General features: G+C 41.3%; 3 protein-coding genes across 3 annotated transcripts; 2 read left to right on the top strand and 1 right to left on the bottom strand.

Annotated features, from left to right (window-relative positions):
• Positions 1 to 2,452: 2,452 nt before the first annotated feature.
• Positions 2,453 to 15,173, top strand: lrrc74a (leucine rich repeat containing 74A; the record flags this gene model as incomplete). The annotated part of the gene is made up of 14 exons (XM_084044620.1): positions 2,453 to 2,510; positions 6,271 to 6,318; positions 7,792 to 7,970; positions 8,050 to 8,157; positions 8,794 to 8,887; positions 8,990 to 9,039; positions 9,130 to 9,211; positions 9,565 to 9,650; positions 9,960 to 10,154; positions 11,886 to 11,981; positions 12,499 to 12,642; positions 13,027 to 13,131; positions 13,318 to 13,403; positions 14,648 to 15,173. The coding sequence occupies 14 exons, from the start codon at positions 2,453 to 2,455 to the stop codon at positions 15,171 to 15,173; spliced, it is 1,857 nt and encodes a 618-aa protein (XP_083900746.1).
• LOC311035945 (ketosamine-3-kinase-like) lies at positions 10,494 to 11,426 on the bottom strand (the record flags this gene model as incomplete). Its single annotated transcript, XM_084044457.1, has 1 exon — positions 10,494 to 11,426. The coding sequence occupies one exon, from the start codon at positions 11,424 to 11,426 to the stop codon at positions 10,494 to 10,496; it is 933 nt and encodes a 310-aa protein (XP_083900583.1).
• Positions 15,174 to 15,433: 260 nt separating the features above from the next.
• LOC311036097 (olfactomedin-like) lies at positions 15,434 to 16,074 on the top strand (the record flags this gene model as incomplete). Its single annotated transcript, XM_084044619.1, is given in 4 exon segments — positions 15,434 to 15,449; positions 15,511 to 15,833; positions 15,837 to 15,896; positions 15,898 to 16,074. Coding segments are annotated over 4 exon segments (576 nt in total).
• Positions 16,075 to 19,037: the final 2,963 nt, after the last annotated feature.

Raw genomic sequence — 19,037 nt, 5'->3', positions numbered from 1 at the left:
GAATTATTCATGAACAGAAGAAACACTTTCACAGTAAATATGAAAGTGCAAAGCAAAAAGAAAAAAAATCACCCATTGTGATATTCTTCCTGTAGGGCTGGAATTCGTCCACTATGAGATGGCCTTCCAGTATCTGGTCTGGGAGTTTTCTGTGTAGATTAGAGACAAGATTTAACAAGCAGCAAGAAGCAACACTAGAGGAAATGCATTACTGGAGCCATCTTTCATTGCTTACCCGCTGTGCGTTCCATCAGGCATTTCCACTGAAAATTAAGTTCAACAACAAAGGTTATCAGATAACAAGGCAAAGAAATGCTGCACCCCACATGAAGTTTAACTGTCGTATTAGGCCAGCTACTCGACTGTGGTTAGTCTTCTCTGATGAGAGACGAGAGACTTGGCTTGTTACTAATAGTGTTGACACTGCACTTCCCTTGGGGCATCAGCAATACACGCGCCAAATAAAGGCAATTTATTGGATGGTTCTCGATATATGCGAAGGACAGACATACACACTCACAGAGATTTGTGGAATTTATAGAGAGGTAAACAGCGACATTCTCAGGCCGGTAAGCCTATATATACACTACTCACCATTCAGGATCTCATGCCCAAAGAACATCTTCACCCCAGGAATCTTTCTTCCACTCTTGACATCAAGAACTGTAACAGTGAAATCCCATCATTTACAGTCGGTCAGTTTTTGCAATGCTACAATAAAGTGAATGTCTTATTGAATATGACTTAGAAAAGCAAGTAAAGTGGCAATGTTCTTCTTTCAAGTCTCCCCAAAAAAGCTATAATTCAGAATGCATCTGCTAGAGTTCTAACAATGCCTAAAGAAAGCAGAAGACATTCAACAATTCTCAGATCTCTATTAGTGGTGCTACTCAATCTCAATATACTGTTGATGCATGCCAGGATTGGGACACAAAAAGCAAGGGCATCAACTTTCAAGAGTTTATCAAGATTGACATAACAGAAGAAAAGCCATGTTCAAGTAAATTAACTTTACGATGTTGTTTCACAATAACAAAAATCATGTGTGTGTGTTGCATATGAGTGGTGAAATTCTACAGTTAAAACCTCTCAGACAATTAGCACCAGAGAATGAGATCACTCACTCTTTATGGTCTCTGCAGCCAACTGTCTGTTTTCCTTTGGCTTCCACTAATTCATCTTTTGGATAGGCTGCCCAAATATGTTTAAACTAGACTTCAGTTAGTTAGCATTAACATACTGTTGTATATTGTATAACTGTAATGAAGGAAATATGACTTCACCATGTGGTGAGACATATGTTTCTTGAGACAGCCATTTAAAAAAAAACATGTGAAATGTTAAGATGAAGCTGTTGTGTTTTCCATTCATGCTCACTAGGAGGAGTTTGACAACACATTGACATATTGAAGCTAAACTAACTAGTTAACTTAAACGATGATCATAATAAGCTAAGAGGTAGACCTACTTAACGATTACCAATTGATTAATTGATTGATTGAATACTTTATTAACAGTTTGCAAATAGTACAGTGGTACGATTTCACAATGATTGCTAAAAATTATAACACAAAAAGCCCACTCTAGTTTCCATACAGGTCCTGCATGTGTATTCAATTCAACGAGATTAACTGCATGCATGACGAAATATCCAAAGCAACGCTGACTAGCAATGGATCACATGACGGTGGTCTGTCACGAGCGTCATGGATCAACTTCAACCTGGTGTTTGCACTTTCTCCATTTACGGTCCGTACATCTGCATAGACGTTCACATTTCAAATATAAAGTGCTGACCCCGTGGCCACGGATGTTACAATTCAGTTCGGGCAGGTATAAGTACCCGTATCTTCCATATTGTTAAATAAAAAGCATTTGAATCCGATCGGTGGCCATTTTCTCATAGAGTTATAATGTATCAGAGTGCAATACACCTACCAACCGATAGGGTCGCGTAGTTGAAAGCATATGGCCAAAAACAAACTGGCCAAAAACATGTGCCACCGGTCGGATAAAAATGCTTTATATTGAACAATACGGAATATACGGGTAGTTCTGAGGGCCCGAACAGAATTGTAACATCCGTGGCCATGGGTTCAGCACTTTATATTTGATATCTGAACGTTTATGTAGATGTACGAGCCAAAAAGGGAGAAAGTGCAAACACCAGGTTGAAGTTCATCCATGACTGTGATGTTTCAGGGGGCTACTCTCTGACCTTCCTCTAGGATGATGGTCTTGTTGAGGTTGATCCTCTGCACGGTGCCGATGTACGCAGCCGTCCTGAGGGTCAGTTTAATGCGCTTTCTCTTCAAGATGTCCACGAAGTTGAAGTCAAGTGAGGACATCATGTTTGCTGTGTGTAGTCTTCAGCCAAATAAATGCTTTATTAAATCTTTTAACTTCAACTTGTTGTCCTCGTGTAGAACCTACGGTAACTTGCAGGTACAACATGCAGCTCTTTCTGCTGGGAGTGGCCAAAATTGGAGTGTTGCCAGATATTCTGAGAAGTAAGCAGCCATGTCTATGAAAACAAGCCCAAAAGAAATGGGACATACACATACTGCACTTTTACTTTTGGTACTTTAAGTATGAATATTATTACAAAACATACATTAACACTTCACAACCCTTTATATACTTTGGCTATTTGAAAATAGCTGATCTACAAGCTCACATTGTGATCTTGTATCAGCTATTTGTGTAATTTTTAAAACAACACAAATCTTTATGAACTACACAAATCTTGTAGGGGGGTCGCTGCTAGAAAATATTCAGATGGGGGTCCACGGCCAAATACATATTAATTTGGTGGGTCCTCCTTGACATGAACATGTTTGAGAACCATGCTTAAACAGCATTAGGAAACAAGCCCCAAATAAGCAACTACACTTTAGAAACAAGCCCAAATAAGCAACTACACTTTAGATTGATTGATTGATGTACTTTATTTAGTAAGACATGAGAACAACAGTACATGGAAGTACAAATTCACAATACAAGGTCTACTAAACTGGAAGACTCATAAAAGCACTGAGCTTGTTTCAAATGAGTTCCCCATGCACACAAATCATGATGACATATAAGAGACAGACAGATATACACAACTACTATAGAATGTCATACAATCAGTTTACAGGTTACTGGTATGAAGAGTGAGAAATATGTACAAAAGGAGAAGGAGAGAGGGGGGGGGGTAGGGGGGTAGGTTAGGTTAGGACTTGGACAGGGGCCATTTTCCAATTGCAGCCTCCTGCCCAAATAAGCAACTACACTTTAGAAACAAGCCCAAATAAGCAACTACACTTTAGAAACAAGCCCAAATAAGCAACTACACTTTAGAAACAAGCCCAACAAAAACGCAATAGCAACGGAATATTTACTAACCACTTTACAGAAAAACAAGCCCAAGGTCGCTTATAATAAGCGGACATGGCAACACTGGTCAAAAGGCCCCTCGAAAATCGCAGATCGATACAAGCGCTCATCGCTTGACACTGCTATGTTGTGAGCTTGTAGATCTGCTATTTTTGGAGCGCTCCCAGGCCCATCATGCCCTCTGGTGGTGCGCGATGTTATTTATTTATGGGAAAACGTACTTTGGGTCCTCCATCCCTCCGAATCTTCATAACAGAGTAGATGTAATTTCCTGTGTTCTGGTGAATTTGGGGAGTTTGATACCGAATCAAGGAGAAATCAAAGAGAAAAGACATTCCAGGAGTCCAGAAGGAGATGTGGTCAAAATCAAGGAGACTCCTGCAGGATCCAGGAGAGTTGGCAGCCCTGCATATTTAATTTGCATAACATAAACTGTACTGCCTTCACAGGTGTTGTTACTAATGATGATACTCACAATAATTAAGGTCACACAAGGTAAGAATCAAACCTCAACACCACCACGTATGGGCAGGGCAGATTCTCAAGTTACTGTGTGCAGTGTGATGAGATCATTGAGAACATTTACCATGCATTTTACTATCAGTCTTTATTTTATTTTTGGTGAGGAATAATGAGTGAATAGATCAAATAATATCAAGTTGAGCTTTTGCCTTCTTTTTTTAGTCAGACTAAACACATCACATCAAACATGTATGTGTGAGATTGAGATGCATGTGTGAGACCCAGACAGGCTATATAGCCTAGACAATAAGAAATACAATTGAATAATAATTAAACAAAATAAAACGTTGAGCAAGGTAAGAGAAGTCAAATAAAAAGCCAGTTTTTACAATCATTATTTGAATACCCTCTATGCACTGGATATGGACCTTATTTGAGTTATCTTGTCAGTCAGTGCAGTATGAGTGTCAATGGGATTTCATGAAACCATTTACCATATGAGATTATGAGCATATTTCAGTATTACTGGATAAAAGAAAAGAGGCAATCTTGAGCTTTCTTAAAAAGCAGAAACATGATCCAGTCATCTAGTGTCACCTTAGTGTTTATAGCTGTTTAAATGTAATTATAAAAACCATACTTGATGTACTGTAATCCTGACAAACCTACGAAGACGCGTGTGTGTGTGTGTGTGTGTGTGTGTTTGTCTATTAGGGCCTATGTAGAAAATCTAAATGTCTAAAATATGTCAAAGGGAGAAACAGGTGACAAGAAGTTGTTGACACAGCATGATCTGATCTTCCAGTATTGCTCATTTCTAGTTCATATTGGGTTGCAGTGATGAGGATGTCTGTACAGTACAGTAGTTCTCAAACTTTTACCTTCCAAGGCCCCCAAATTGTATATATATCCCCGCGGACCCCCATCTGAAAATGTTTTTACACTTTGAAGATCTTTCAAAAATAGCAGATGTACAAGCTCGAAGTGACGCGCTGTGAGCTTGTATAACTGCCATTTTTGAATAGCCAACGTATAAAATTTGGATAACAGGTTAAAATGATTGTGATGCTGTATTAACACATTTTACTGGGGCCCCCCTGGACCCCCTGGGGGTCCCCGGACTCCACTTTGATAACCACTGGTCTAGTGGTCTGGGGATCTCATCTTAAACAAGCTCAGTGCTTAATGAGTCTCCCAGTTTAGTAGACCTTGTATTGTGAATTTGTACTTCCATGTACTGATGTTCTCATGTATTACTAAATAAAGTACATCAATCAATCAATAGTAGTTCATAAATGATTATAGCAGTCTGCTTTTTGTGGCAACGTAAACGATCTCAATGCCTCAAAAGCCAAAAGGAAATTGCACATCATCTTCTCACTGTACTTCTCTCTAATACTCTCTAGTGGCAAGCTAGAAGACTGATCTAGGTCCTGTTGTGAATTGCGGACAGGTGCTATTTTATGGTGGTTTTGAATGAAGAAGATAGGGAGTCGCACCGTTTGGTGTCTGGTGGTAGGGTGTTCCACATTTTGGTGGCGGAATAGTAGAATGCATTCATCCCCATGTTTGTGCCGAACTTGGGGGGTACAAGATCAGTGAAGTTGTGCCCGTGGGCGTCTCTCACTCTAGTGAAGTATAGTTTGACAGATAGATGGGCACTGAGTATCTTGAAGACAAGGCAAGGAGACACAACACTTTTGAGGGGAGTTGACGGTTGTTGTTTGTGTCTCAGCCAGGGACCAAGTGTCAGAAAGCCCCGTACGATCAACCAAACTGTGGGACATATGACAAATGAGGGAAGGGTGGAGGTATTCCGTGAAAAAGACAACATTATACAAGGCCAGAGAAAGATGGTACTGTGTACTGTACAGCAAAAGTTCTCAAAGTGGCGTCCTTGAGGGGGTTCCAGGGGGTCCCCAGCTAAATTATTGATAGGTAGGAACTAAATGGACCCTTAACTCTGAGAGTTACAGATCTGTAGTTACAGACTTCAGAGTTATGGGGGTCCGTGGTGGCCTAATGCATAGCAAACCGGGGGTCCTTGAAATTAAAAACGTTTGAGAACCACGTGCTGTATACGGTATGTTGCCATTCAAAACAGCCTTGCTTGGTTTACAAAACACACTTATTTTAACCATGGTGACTGATGAATTAATTATGTATGACCCTACTTAGGACATGCAACCACAAAGGTAGAATTACCTGCCGGACAGCACAGGGGTATTTTATTTCACGGTTCCTGACTTACAGATAGTTTTAACAGGTTACATGGGAAGACTGAAGAAATAACCAGAGCCATGGGTACATTTTTACAACAGGAGGTAGACCTATATTTTAAAGATTATCTTTTGAGCAAATCAGAAGCAACGTCTATGCTGTCTCTTGAGTCGCTCTCCTTAAGAAATGACGATTGTCCATCTCCGACAGAAATCCCAGACTTGGAAGATGAAGACACAGACTTGGAAGGTGATGGTGGTGAGTAAAGTATACGCTACAGTTAAACTCAGTTTGCAAACTCAGTTTTCCTGGTGGTGTTATTAATTTAATGAATCTACTTAACCACTGCATCTACCACTATATCTACACAGCTAAGGGGAACAGGTAGTCTCATCTGATAAATACCCAAGAGTCTTGCTGAAGGAAAAGCTTACTTTTAATACACATAATAACCAAATTGGGTTTTTATTTTAGAAACAAGACGTTTTAATTTGGCTGCCTTCCCAGTGATTGACTATGGTGATGTTGGTATATGCATGCCTCTGCTACCACTCTGCAGGCTATATAGACACAGTCTACTATGGAGCCTTACGTTTTATTTGATTATTTTATTCCCAAATCCACTACACATCACTGTCATCTGTATGCCGGGGTAGATCTGACTACATTATCCCATCGTACATGGCTTCACCGGCACATTTTTATTTAGAAAGCCAACAATGGGCAACTCGCTGGCTAGCATCCCTATTCTGGGGCTAACAATCTGCAAAAATAGCAGATCTACAAATGGTGAATGGTGCATTTATATAGCGCCTTTATCCGAAGTGCTTTACATTCACCCATTCATACACACATTCACTCAACAATGGCAGCGGAAACCATGCAAGGCACCAACCTGCTCATCGGGAGCAGTTAGTCTTGCTCAAGGACACTGCGACAGTAACCCAAGGGGAGCCGGTGATTGTACCGGCAGCGTTCCACACCCCAAGCGGCTGCTGTACCTCCTGAGCCACTGCCGCCCCCATGTACAAGCTCACAATGCAACACTCAAACTGTGAGCTTGTAGATCAGCTATTGTAGGCAAAGATATTTAGTGCAGAGCAAAAACAGGAGGGGGTCTAGTATAGAGCCGTGGCGTTGGGTATCCGGTCAACTAAGTATAGGGTTTAAGTGGTTAAATTGCCTTTTTAATTACCAAATTTATATAACCTCCATCCACAGAATTCGGAAGGATCACATTGGAAACAAGTGTTTCATTACGCTCTTATGTGTTTAACCTGGGTTTAAGTTATGTTGTGATTATGTGTATTTCTTTTACCCAAATCAAATCAAATTAAGGATGGATTTATGTTTTTATGCTCTATGGTCCTGGAATCATCTCCAGAAAGACTTTGAGGAATCGTCTCCAGAAAGACGTTAAACTGGAGCACTTTGGTTGATTTGTTTACTTACAGATGTTAAAAACTGAGGCCTGCAGCTGTTTTACTTGAGTTTGGATCTATGTATAAATTGTGTTTTTGCTTAGTTGTATGTTGTATTTTATGTTTATGTAATCCCTAGTTGTTGCTTCCTTGGCCAGGTCTCCCTTGTAAAATAATATATAATATCTCATGGTTTTGTTTTTCACTTACGGCTATATTTTATCTTGCTATTGTAAAGCACTTTGTAACCCTGTTTTGAATTGAGCACATTGGATAGTTGTCTGACAGTGTCATTCTTATTCACTGCCAGAGGTGGAGAACAGTAACAACAAGGAGATATCTACGGCTGACGTATACCTGCAGGCGTGTGAGCTGGTGGGCGTGGTTCCTGTCTCTTATTTTATACGGAACCTAGGCACTTCTATCATGAACCTCAACCACCATGGACTGGGGCCGCTGGGCGGCAAGGCACTGGCTATTGCTTTGGTGGTAAGTCTGGAATGAGTGGCTGGTTAAAAGATATAGACTTTAATGAAGTTAATTACTAATTATTTTTGTTGTTATCTAGACTGACATGCACATCAACAAGTTGGAACTGGTAGGCAACCACCTGCTAGCTGAGGGAGCCAAATATCTTGTTGAGATGTTGAAGGCCAACCTCACCATTCAGAGTCTGGTAGGTGTTAACAGCAGTTCTCATGAACTTCCACTAGAGGGCATAAGTGTTTTGCAGATCATTGTTGGATGTTTCATTTGAACTTCATGACAGACAGCATACGATGTAGAAATACTCTGTATTCAAAGTTTTACTTGAGTAAAAGTACAACATTGTTGGCATTGAAATATACTTAAAGTATCAAAAGTAAAAGTTCTCATTATGCAGAACATTAATTGGTTAATGTATGTTTTTTTGTTTTGAACTAAAGGTCTTAAATAATTGGCCTGGTTGGTTACCAAATAATTGTAGTGGAGTAAAAAGTACAGATGAAAATATATTCCTCTGAAGGGTAGTGGAGTAGAAGTATAATGAATCGAAAAAATTGACATAGTAAGTACACATAGTAAAAGCACCTAAACATTTTACTTAACCACTTAAACCCCAGCATCCTTATTGTGGGGAAGGCTTTCGCCGGGAATAGCAACGCAACGCTTTCAGCTAAAGCTTTCCCCACAATAACAGAAAACTGAAAATACACTAGTATAGAGCCCTGAGGGACTCCGCTCAACCGTATGGGCTTTAAGTGGTGTGTAGGCTACAATACTTGAGTAAAGCTTTTTATTTACTCTCCGCCACTGATGTTTCCTTGGACAGGATTTGTCCAACAACCATCTAGAGACTGGAGGCGCTGAGTGTATTGGAAGGATGTTGCTGGAAAGCATTTCCATCAAATCTGTCAAACTTTCAGGTAGAGCATTCATTATCTTGCTATATTTTATACATCTTGCTATATATATATTTTGCACATTTAGACCTATAGTAATGTCTCGTTCTGTTTTTTTTAACATAGGAAATGGATTTACTGAGGATGACGCTAAATTCTTTGCAGACGCCTTGGCAGTAAGCATTTAGTGATTAACAGTATCATTTGATGTTTAAAGATTACATAATGGATGACAGGGTTCTTTTGTAATATTTCCCCCTTTTTAGAGCAATTACAGAGTGAAAGAACTGGACTTGAGTCATAACAAATTCTGCGGCGGTGGAGGGGAGCATTTAGGACAGATGCTGGGTAAGGTGAACTTCACTGATCACACGAAAAGTTAAAATGTTGCTGTGCTCAACGCGTACCGTGCAAGTCACCAGGATGCTCGTATTCCAAACACTTTGCCGGTTTGCAAATGAAGATGTGTTTAAATAGTTTTAATGAGCGGTTATAAGAGTACAGATGTTTCAGCCTGCGGCCATCATCTTGTACTCGGTGTGCACAGGCTGTGTGAACCTGCAAAGTGTTTAGCTTCACTGATCATAAAGTCTTTTCTAATTATCGTATTTGAGCAGCCTTACAGTATTCCAAGATTTGAGGAGTCACCATAATGGAAAAGAAATCTGGGTTTCATTTGTATCTTTCTGCTTTATTTGCAGCAAACAACGAAGGCCTGGAGGTGCTGGATCTAAGTTGGAATCATCTTAGAATGAAAGGAGCTGTGGCTTTTTGTGCTGGTCTCAAGGTACTGTATGGACGTATAAGCACTAGCAGTTCTCTTGATCTTGGACCTAATGTGCAACATACTGTAGCACATGATTAACCATTTAAGCCCTTTGTACTTTGCCATGTGATGAATAACACATAATAATGCCAATCTACACACTCTCGTGACACGTTGTGATCTCGTAAATCTGCTATTTTCGCTATGTTTTATTAATAATCATAATTATTATTATTTTAATTGTCATCTATAATGACATGCCCAAAATAGTGATTGAAAGTCAGATTGCCAGATTGAAAGTGGTTAAATGAGTCCATCCTCTCCATCTAGGCGAATGTCACACTGAAACACCTGAACTTGTCTTGGAATGGTTTCGGGAACGAGGGGGCTCTGTCTCTGGGGGAGGCCCTGAAGTTTAACAACACTCTGGTGCACCTGGACCTCAACAACAACCGCATCACCAACGAGGGAGTGGGCATGCTGTGTCGAGGTCTGGAGTGTAATGACACACTCAGAGTCCTGCTGGTGAGTGGAAGACTTTCTCATGTTTTACGGTGTGGATCTGCAAGAGGCTCTCCATCTATAAGTGTGTGTGTGTGTGTGTGTGTGTGTGTGTGTGTGTGTGTGTGTGTGTGTGTGTGTGTGTGTGTGTGTGTGTGTGTGTGTGTGTGTGTGTGTGTGTGTGTGTGTGTGTGTGTGCGCGCGTGCGTGTGCGTGCATGTGCGCGCGTGCGTGTGTGAGACTACCTTTAACAGGGATGTTTATATTGGGTGCTAAATTGTTATAATTTGATGAGATTAAAAAAAGAGTAAAGCTTTTGGATTTTAGAGGTTTAAAACCTTATATGAATCAGTAAGTGTGCAATCATTTCACAAGGTCCTTCATAATCCTTATCGAGGAGCCTCTGTAGCCTCCACCGAAGTGATTCCAGTGATTCAGGTAGTGGAAGAGCTGGTAAAGCTGATTTCTCTTTGCGAATCCCTGTGCCTTGGGAATCTTGTCATGGTAGGCAGAGTAGAAGGAGCCGTTGAAACCGCCGAACATCCCTGCGATGGCCAGCTCGTACTCTGAATGGCCATAGAACGAAGCCGGGTCAAAGGTGACGGGGCCCTCGGAGCACTCTGCCACGTTGCCTCCCCACAGGTCTCCATGAAGCAGGGCAGGAACCACCTCCACGTTCGCAAACATCTGAGGAATCTTACGCTGCAGCAGAGTCCATAACTCCCGGGCTTCTCTGTCCCCATAAGACTTCTCCACTAGGTTCAGCTGATACTGCAGTCTATGTGTGGAGTAAAATGTCAGCCAGTCATCCTGCCACTCGTTTTCCTGTGGTATCGATCCACAGCATGTAGGTACATGGAAGCCAAATTCTTCAACTGTGACCACCACAGACTGCTCTGCTCCTTTTCCTACCGTCTGTTGCTCTTTATTTTGTTTGTCCAGCTGTCTCTTGTTGTGAAGATGTAGATTTGCCATCTGCTCTCCAAGCGCCTTTGAATACTTCTTGGTGAGGCCTTTCATGTCCACATGTTCCATCACAAACGCGGATCCTCCTGTGTCAAGCTCAATCACCTTCACAGGCTTAGGAACCTTTATGGTTCCTGTCCCAATGATGGCATCCAAGCTGGCCATTTCCCCATCAAACATCAGTTTGGCCTGACTCTTGGGGTTTATCTTCACAAACACTGTCCCGTTGTCAGTCTTGTAACTGTGTCCCTCGCTGATACATCCACTTCCAGAATATCCTGTGGACTTAAGCATGGAGGTCCCCAACTCATTCTTGATCTTAGCCTCCATGGTTCATACGATATTACGTGATTCTGGCACAAGGCCGTTGGGAACGTATGCCCCTGTTGAACCTGTTGTATCTGTTGTCATAGTACTTAAGAGGCCAGTCTATGATGTCATTTATATGTCATATTGATGACATCAGGGATATCTATGGGCAGTATAGGCAGACACCAAACCCCCAGAACCCAGTGGTTGCATTGAAGCGCATTGGATATGTTGACCATTCATAGGTACTGCAGCTTAATACGGCTGGGGACACTAACACAAACTGTAGCGCAGATCTGACCAATATGCCCATATATGGAGATCTCTATCTGTCAGCCGCAGTGGCGTAGCCAGGAATTAATTAGTAGGTACTAGGTAGGCCTGGCACAATGTGGGTGGGCACATTGTGCCTTGCCTTCGGCCTGGCGGAGACAATTTGACATTAAAGCTTCCATGTTGTTTGTCTTTTGTTTGTTTTAGCTGGCATACAACTCGATAACAGTAGAGGGAGCACTGGCCCTGGTTAATGCAGTGAAGAACACACCTAAATCTGCCCTGGAGGAGATCAACATAAGTGTAAGTTGATTGCTGTGACTCTTGCATCATGTGACCTGGTCAGCGTGTTAACTCAGATTGCGAAGTGATGTTTTCACCAGATTATATCGGTATGCATTTATAATACAGTTTTGTTTATACTGCATATTTAACAAGGAAAAGGTCACAGCATTTCATATCACATAAGTATGTGATATTTTTACAGTGAATTGTGACCCAATGGTAGGAACATTAAAGGGGGGGAAACAATTATAAGGGCCATCCACACCAAGAAAGATAACTATAAAGATAACTATAATGATGATGTGAGCATCCACACACTGATGAACGGCAACATTCTGCCGTCCGCTTTAGTCTCTAAAACTACATATTGATAGTTATCGTTGTTGTTCTTGGTGTGGACAAACCTGCACAGCTTGTATTCCTACCTCTAGAGAGGGTTTTCTTGTATACCATCTTATCTTTGCTAAAGTGAGGCTAGTGCAGTGTGTTCACTGTGGGTGATGCACTTCTTTAACCTGTATGTTTCTCTGTGCAGAACGTGCTGGTGAATGAGAACTTTGTGCAGCTTTTGGAGCTCACGTGTCAGGAGCACCCCAGCCTGGAGGTGCAGTACGGCGGGGTTGGAGGTTTCATCGCTAAGAAAGCACCCAAACGTCCCGACCCAATGAAAGTCATCCAGGTCTGCTGGTTCACACCATGGACATGTGTTGCCTTTGCGACTTCAAATAAAAGCTTACATTCAAATGTATACATTTACAGGGTAGTACATCCATATGGGGGAGGACGACAATCTTGAATGTAGATGATGTCCATGTTTCAAAAATACAATCAACCCCAAATGCACTCATCTCATTTTTAGGCAGTCACCTATTAAAAACTGTGTCCTAGACAAACATAAACATGACAAACAAAACTTTTTCATAGATATTTTCATATGAATCTATTATTGGTGAATGTTTTTGAACATTTTGGAACCGTGTTCTGTATGTATAAAGGACAATATTATCCACTTATGACAACTATAATGACATGAAAGTAAACAAAATTCTCTCTTTTTTTCAAGGATTATCTGGACAAACGCAAGCTCCGCCTGTGGGATTTCTTTCGAAATATTGACAAAGACGGTACCATGCAAGTCCCGGTTGCTGACTTCAGAAAGGCTGTGGAGGTTTCTTAATTCTGTTGATTAATTGGACTGTCCAGACTCTTCACACACCGGGGGCTTATGACATCTATAATGACATGAAAACCTATGAATGATGGTCCATTGATAACGATACAAGATAAGTCACTGTTTTATCAAGTAAAAGCTCATTGTTTTCCTCCTCTCTCTTGTCATTTGTAACTGTAACAGCAATCCTCAATTCCCTTGGATAAATTCCAGATTGAGCGCTTGATACAGAGACTGGACCGTGATGGGACAGGAATGGTGGATTACAGGTGAGCTTGTCCTCATAGAGAAGTGGTATTCAAACTCTGTGTGATATTAATATTAATACAGGTATTAAAGACACACCTGTAGGCTTTAATCATAATCTGTGCAACTAGCCTCTATAACACCTTATCACTTTTACCACTCCGCAAATGTTTTGCAGATTTACAAACACTAAATAAAACATTTAACCACTTAAGCATTTCTTCATACTTAAAGTTCACAGTGCATCGCGAAGCAACACATTGAGAATTTCTGGGAAAAGATTATTATTACATTTTAGGCTTATAATGACATGCCCAAAATAGGGCAGTTGATTTAGGGTATATAATTTGGTATAGAATATGCCTCCATTGGGAGATGAATGTGCACAAAATGCTGATAAAAAATACGTACAGTAACTGTAAAAGTATATATTGCAATAATAATGTGTAGTTGTCACAAAATCCCAAGGATTGATGAGGACTTATCTCATCATGATACAACCTTTGGGAACCACTGCCATAGAACATTTCTGCCACATTATAGTTACGTGATCTAATTGCTGTATAAACAAATTGGGTATGAGAGGATGATGACACACGTCTTCTGATGTCCTGAATTTGCCACTTTGGATCAATAAAGGTTTATTTATCGGAGGACAATGAGTCTCCTTATCTACTGTATGTTTCAGTGACGAGTTGTCAAAGTTGTTGCCATTGTGAGGTGTGAATCTGTCCACATGCTAAATCTTAATCCTGCAATTCCAAAACACAGTTGTTATTGTGTGATGATAACAGATTATACAGAGAAAGAACTCCAAGCTACTCTTGGAGAAAGATTTATGGTTTTAAAAACATTTATTATGCATGCTTAAAGTCAATATGTTTTGGCAACCCACCTTCACCAGGGTTACATGACAAAATAAATGATGGAGCTTGAACACCTACAATACCTGTACAGCTTGTATGTAAAATGTTAAAATGCCCCTTAAGTGACAAGAGACCATTCCAAAAATTCTGATTCTGAAACATGTTGGTTTCAACAACTTAATTAAAGTTTATTTCAGAGCATCCATAGTTCTGAAAAAAAAGAGGAGAGGAGCTGTTTCTTTCCCCAAGACAGATTGTTTGAGACAGACTTTAAGTGATCTCTTTGCTATGTCCAGGCCTAACCTCTAAGAAGAACATCACTGCCTATAATGCTACCAGCTGTATTGTATGTGATATAGTAAACACCCTTGAACCTTGAGTGGTCTCATGTTTCTGTGCAGGGGTCTGGCAGACACCAGGAAACAGATGATGAGGGACCACCGCCGGCAGCTACGGAAAGCCGAGTCACGCGAGAAGAAGGAGAAGCAGAAGAGCGACCGCATCCTCAAGACCTTTCAGACTGCCGTGGAGGCGGTCACGCCGCGCGGCTCCTTGGTCATGTCTCCAGGAGGCGGCAAGGAGGACTCCGGCGGTCCGCAGCATTTCTCCGCCACCCCACTTAGCTCCTGGCACCACATCGTCATGACCAACAGCAGCCGCTACTCCGTCACCAACCTCAGCAGCGAGCATGTCCACCTACCCATGCTAGGAGGCGCCGGACACCATCGACCACCCAGCTCCCGCTCCTACCTGGATGACTCTGATGCAGAAATGGATCACAGCAAGCTGAGTCGCACCAACCACCTGACCAGGTCCAGACCTGCACTCAACGCCAAGCAACCAGGGGCTAAAACCAAAGGCAAGAAGAAGAAAAAGAAAGGCAAGAAACATGCAGATAAAAGCTCACAGGATCCAACGGAAACCTGAAAGCGAACGATTATGCAAAACCAAACAACGTTGCTTTATGATTCTTTTTTATTCCTTTTTTTATTCATAACTACTGAAATACACTAATAAATAAAGATTACAGAGACAAGCCATGTTTCAGTGGGATTTCTTTTTTTTATCAGTACCGTTCTCAATCACTGAAACCGCCTTTTTCTTCATTCTTCTGCACACATTGTCACTAAACAAAGATACTTCATAACACCTGGGATCTACTGCTTTGTACACATCTGCTCGTGGTTATGAATCAGTGTATTGGTACGGTGCTTTCAGTAATCCTGCCGGGTATGCGTTCCATCTATAGCCCAACTATAATAAGCTTGTTCTGAGGTCCTCACACACCATGGTTTACCACAAGGATACCAAGGTGCTAGTAATAATTACAGTGTTCATGTTAATACCATATACTGTATTACCAGACTGACGAGCCATTTAAGATGTCTGAATTTGACCACGTCTGTTTATAGTCACAGGGACGTCACAAAGGCTAGTGAAAGATTTACTTATGTTTACTCCCCTGGGCAATACTTGGACTTTTCAGCTGACGAGAAAGGATTGTGGGTAGTGTATGCCACAGAGGAAGCAAAGGGTAAAATGGGCGTTGCTAAGATAAACGAGGAGTCATTTGGCATTGAGGCTGAATAGACAACTGGTGCATTCAAGTCACTGGTAGGAAACGCTTTCATGGTGTGTGGAGTCATGTATGACACACACAAGGCCAGGAGACCTCAAAACAGAGGAGATCTTCTACTCCTATCACACCAACACAGGACAGGAGAAGCACATCAGCATTCCCCTTCAGAGGTTCCAAGAGAACTTTGTCAACCTGCACTACAATCCCACAGATCGGAAGCTCTACATGTACATGTCCCCATCTTTTTGATCTGTTGTATAGTGATTGATACAGTGGATTTACTCTCTTATTCATGTGCTACACAAGATACGCAATGCATCGAAACCACAGTATAATGTGTCAATAATGTGCTTGTCTTGTTTCTGGAAAAAAAAAAGTGACTGATTTCAAGGAGTCAAGTACCGTATATGAAATACGACTTAAAAGAAAAAACCTCATTGTTGGTATTAAATCACTATTTTGCACTGTAGGAAAATTATCAAAATATTGGGGTAGCGGAACAATAACCATGTAGCGTAAAATTTGTAAGACTTAAATGACCACTGACAATTTGACTGTGTGTATCCCTCCTCTATGACTCATCCCTCTGATGAATCAAACCCCTCCTATCCTGGTTTTCGGCTAAGGTTGCAGTATCTGATACATTAGCCTCCCTGTCTGTTTCCTCGCCCTCGCCCACCCCTCCTCTCCCTGGGTCTCCCCCCCTCTAAAAGCCAACAGTCCCCAGGGGGACAGTTCTTTGTGCTCTGATGAAAGCCTGTCTCCATCTGGTACTGAGGACCAAGTCACAGCACATTATTAGAGATTCCATCTTTTTTTTAATATTCTGACATATTATTTGCAGTACGGATGATCAAAATCTGAAAATGTTTTCAGCGCTCACAAGAAGCTGCAGTTGAAACGTAGCATTTTTTCAGTCGTAATGATTAAAAACAAAACATCCATTTGACGACACAGTCTCTCCAACAGTGGTGTTCAAAGATTTTTTTATGTCAAGGACCCCAAATTGATATGTACAGTATTTTTGACTTCTGAAAAGATTGTGTGCCAGGGACCCCCATAACAGAAGATATGTGTTAAAATGTTCAAAATTATTCAAAATGTATGAAGTCAAAATATTTTCAGAAATAGCAGATCTGTTCAATATTTTCCTCAGAGGTTTGCTTTTTGTGTCTATGACTTTTATTGTTGTGATACACTTTTGTTGTTTCTTTTCCTTGTTATATTGTCCATTTGCTTTATTTTTTTCATCTGTATAACATCTGTCTATTAATGCTTTATTTGTAATAGATGTGTATATTCCACATTGATGTAATTTTATCCTACAATTAATGTTCAAACATTCCCGGAGAATGTCCCTTCTCAAGCCCCTGGAGTTTTTTTAGGCATTCTCCATCACATTTTTTACTGATTTGTTGTATATCATCTTTAAATTATGTTGTAAGTGAAAATAGAACAAACACATAGATCAGCTAAAATAGGGTATTACATATTTTTTTTGTTGGGTACCCCCTGGAACCCCCTCAAGGATAACCAGTGCTAACCAGTGCTCTAAAACAACGCTGAACACATAGTGGGTTTTACATTCTAAGTCAGTAAAGTAAAGAGCTCCTTGTGAGGGTGACAAAAACCCACCCACTGTCTCTTTAAATCTACCAGCATCTGGCAGGATGAGGGGAGGAGGAGGGGAGGAGGAGGGAGGGGGGAGTGGGCGCCTTGTATTAAATGGTACCCTTTTAGTTGACATCATGCTCAGCCAATAGGAAGCCTCTCAGCCTGCCCCTCCTCCTCCTCGCCTGCTCCTCCCGGAGACAAGCGTGTCTCCAGGCTGCTGCTACCGTGCTGATGCTGATGCTGATGTTGATGCTATGCAGGGCGGAGGATGATGCCTGGATAGATGGATGCATGCATGGGGGATCCATGATGATGGCACGGTGGTGGTGGCCTCACATCAGGTAGGCTACCGTGCGTTGTCGTTTTTAAATCTGCGAGTCATGTGTGCTATATATTTATATTTATTTAAATGTGTTTATTTAAATATTTAAATGTATTTAATTTATATATATATTGCTATATATTTAGTGCAATTATTATTATTTTCTATGCAACATGATGGTATTCCATTGGCTATTTAGGAAGTGGAATGGAGGAGATGAGGAGGAAGGAATGGTGCTGGATGAGCTTGGAGGACTGAAGATGGCTCTGTTTTTCCCCTTTTTTTCAAATATACTGCTAAGCTCGTACGACGGTGTCGCGCGCGGTGAAAACAGCCGACCTACAAGCTCTCGACGCGTCGCTTCCGCGACGCGTCGAGAGCTTGTAGGTCGGCTGTTTTCGCCGCGCGCGACATTGTCATACGACGGAGCATAAATGAAGAATCACACTGTCTGCTAGACGCTGCTGCCTCCATTACTGTATATCCTATTCACGATGTTGATGTTTGTGTTTCAATGCTTCATTGACAGCAGGGACTCAGGAATGGGCTGCTCAGTTTTATTTCAATAACCTTCTTGCATTAGTACTAGCATTAGGCTTATTTGTTGTCTCTCTGCGATTCATTGTCTCCGCCAGGCCGAAAGGCATGGACGAGCCTGTCTGTGATCAGCTAATCTCTGGCACTGTTGGCATTATGGCAGCGGAACTGGGCACAAACTCTCCCTGGATGCCAGAACAGAACCTCTGCCCCAAATTTTGCACATGGGCCTGTTATAGCACTAACAGGAGGCAGATTTTTGCAAAACATTTTTTTTTGACAGTACTCCTACAGATTTTGTCCAAACATCACGCAAATCGGTACACAGTATCTTTATAGTCATTAAACGAAACAGGTTGTTCAGATTTACCATATTCCATCCTGATTGGCTAAGATTGGCTTCTAAAGTTTGCAGGAGTGCTCCGTTTTGAACAAAATGCCTCAAATCATGAACAAAGCGTGAAATTTTGCACGCTCATTCTCACTAGGCCAAGGAAGAAATGCCACTAGAACATTTTCAAATCAGCCTCATGGTGGCGCTATAACAGGCCATTTTTTTTACCTATAACTGCACTGATCTGTGTAAAACTTTGTATGCACACTTCCTAGAGGTCAAGGAAAAACCTTTGCCCTGCATTTTTCACATCTGCCTTTATAGCGCCACCAGGAGGCCGACTTATGTAAAACAAATTTTCTGATATTACTCCTTCAGAATCTTTGGCTAAGATTAACATCTAAA

This window comes from Gymnoscopelus microlampas, assembly GCF_963454915.1.
Source record: "Gymnoscopelus microlampas genome assembly, chromosome: 20".
In the NCBI taxonomy this organism is placed as follows: Eukaryota; Metazoa; Chordata; class Actinopteri; order Myctophiformes; family Myctophidae; genus Gymnoscopelus; species Gymnoscopelus microlampas.
Note: the sequence above shows the minus strand (reverse complement) of the source record. Positions and strands in the feature narration are given on the sequence as shown.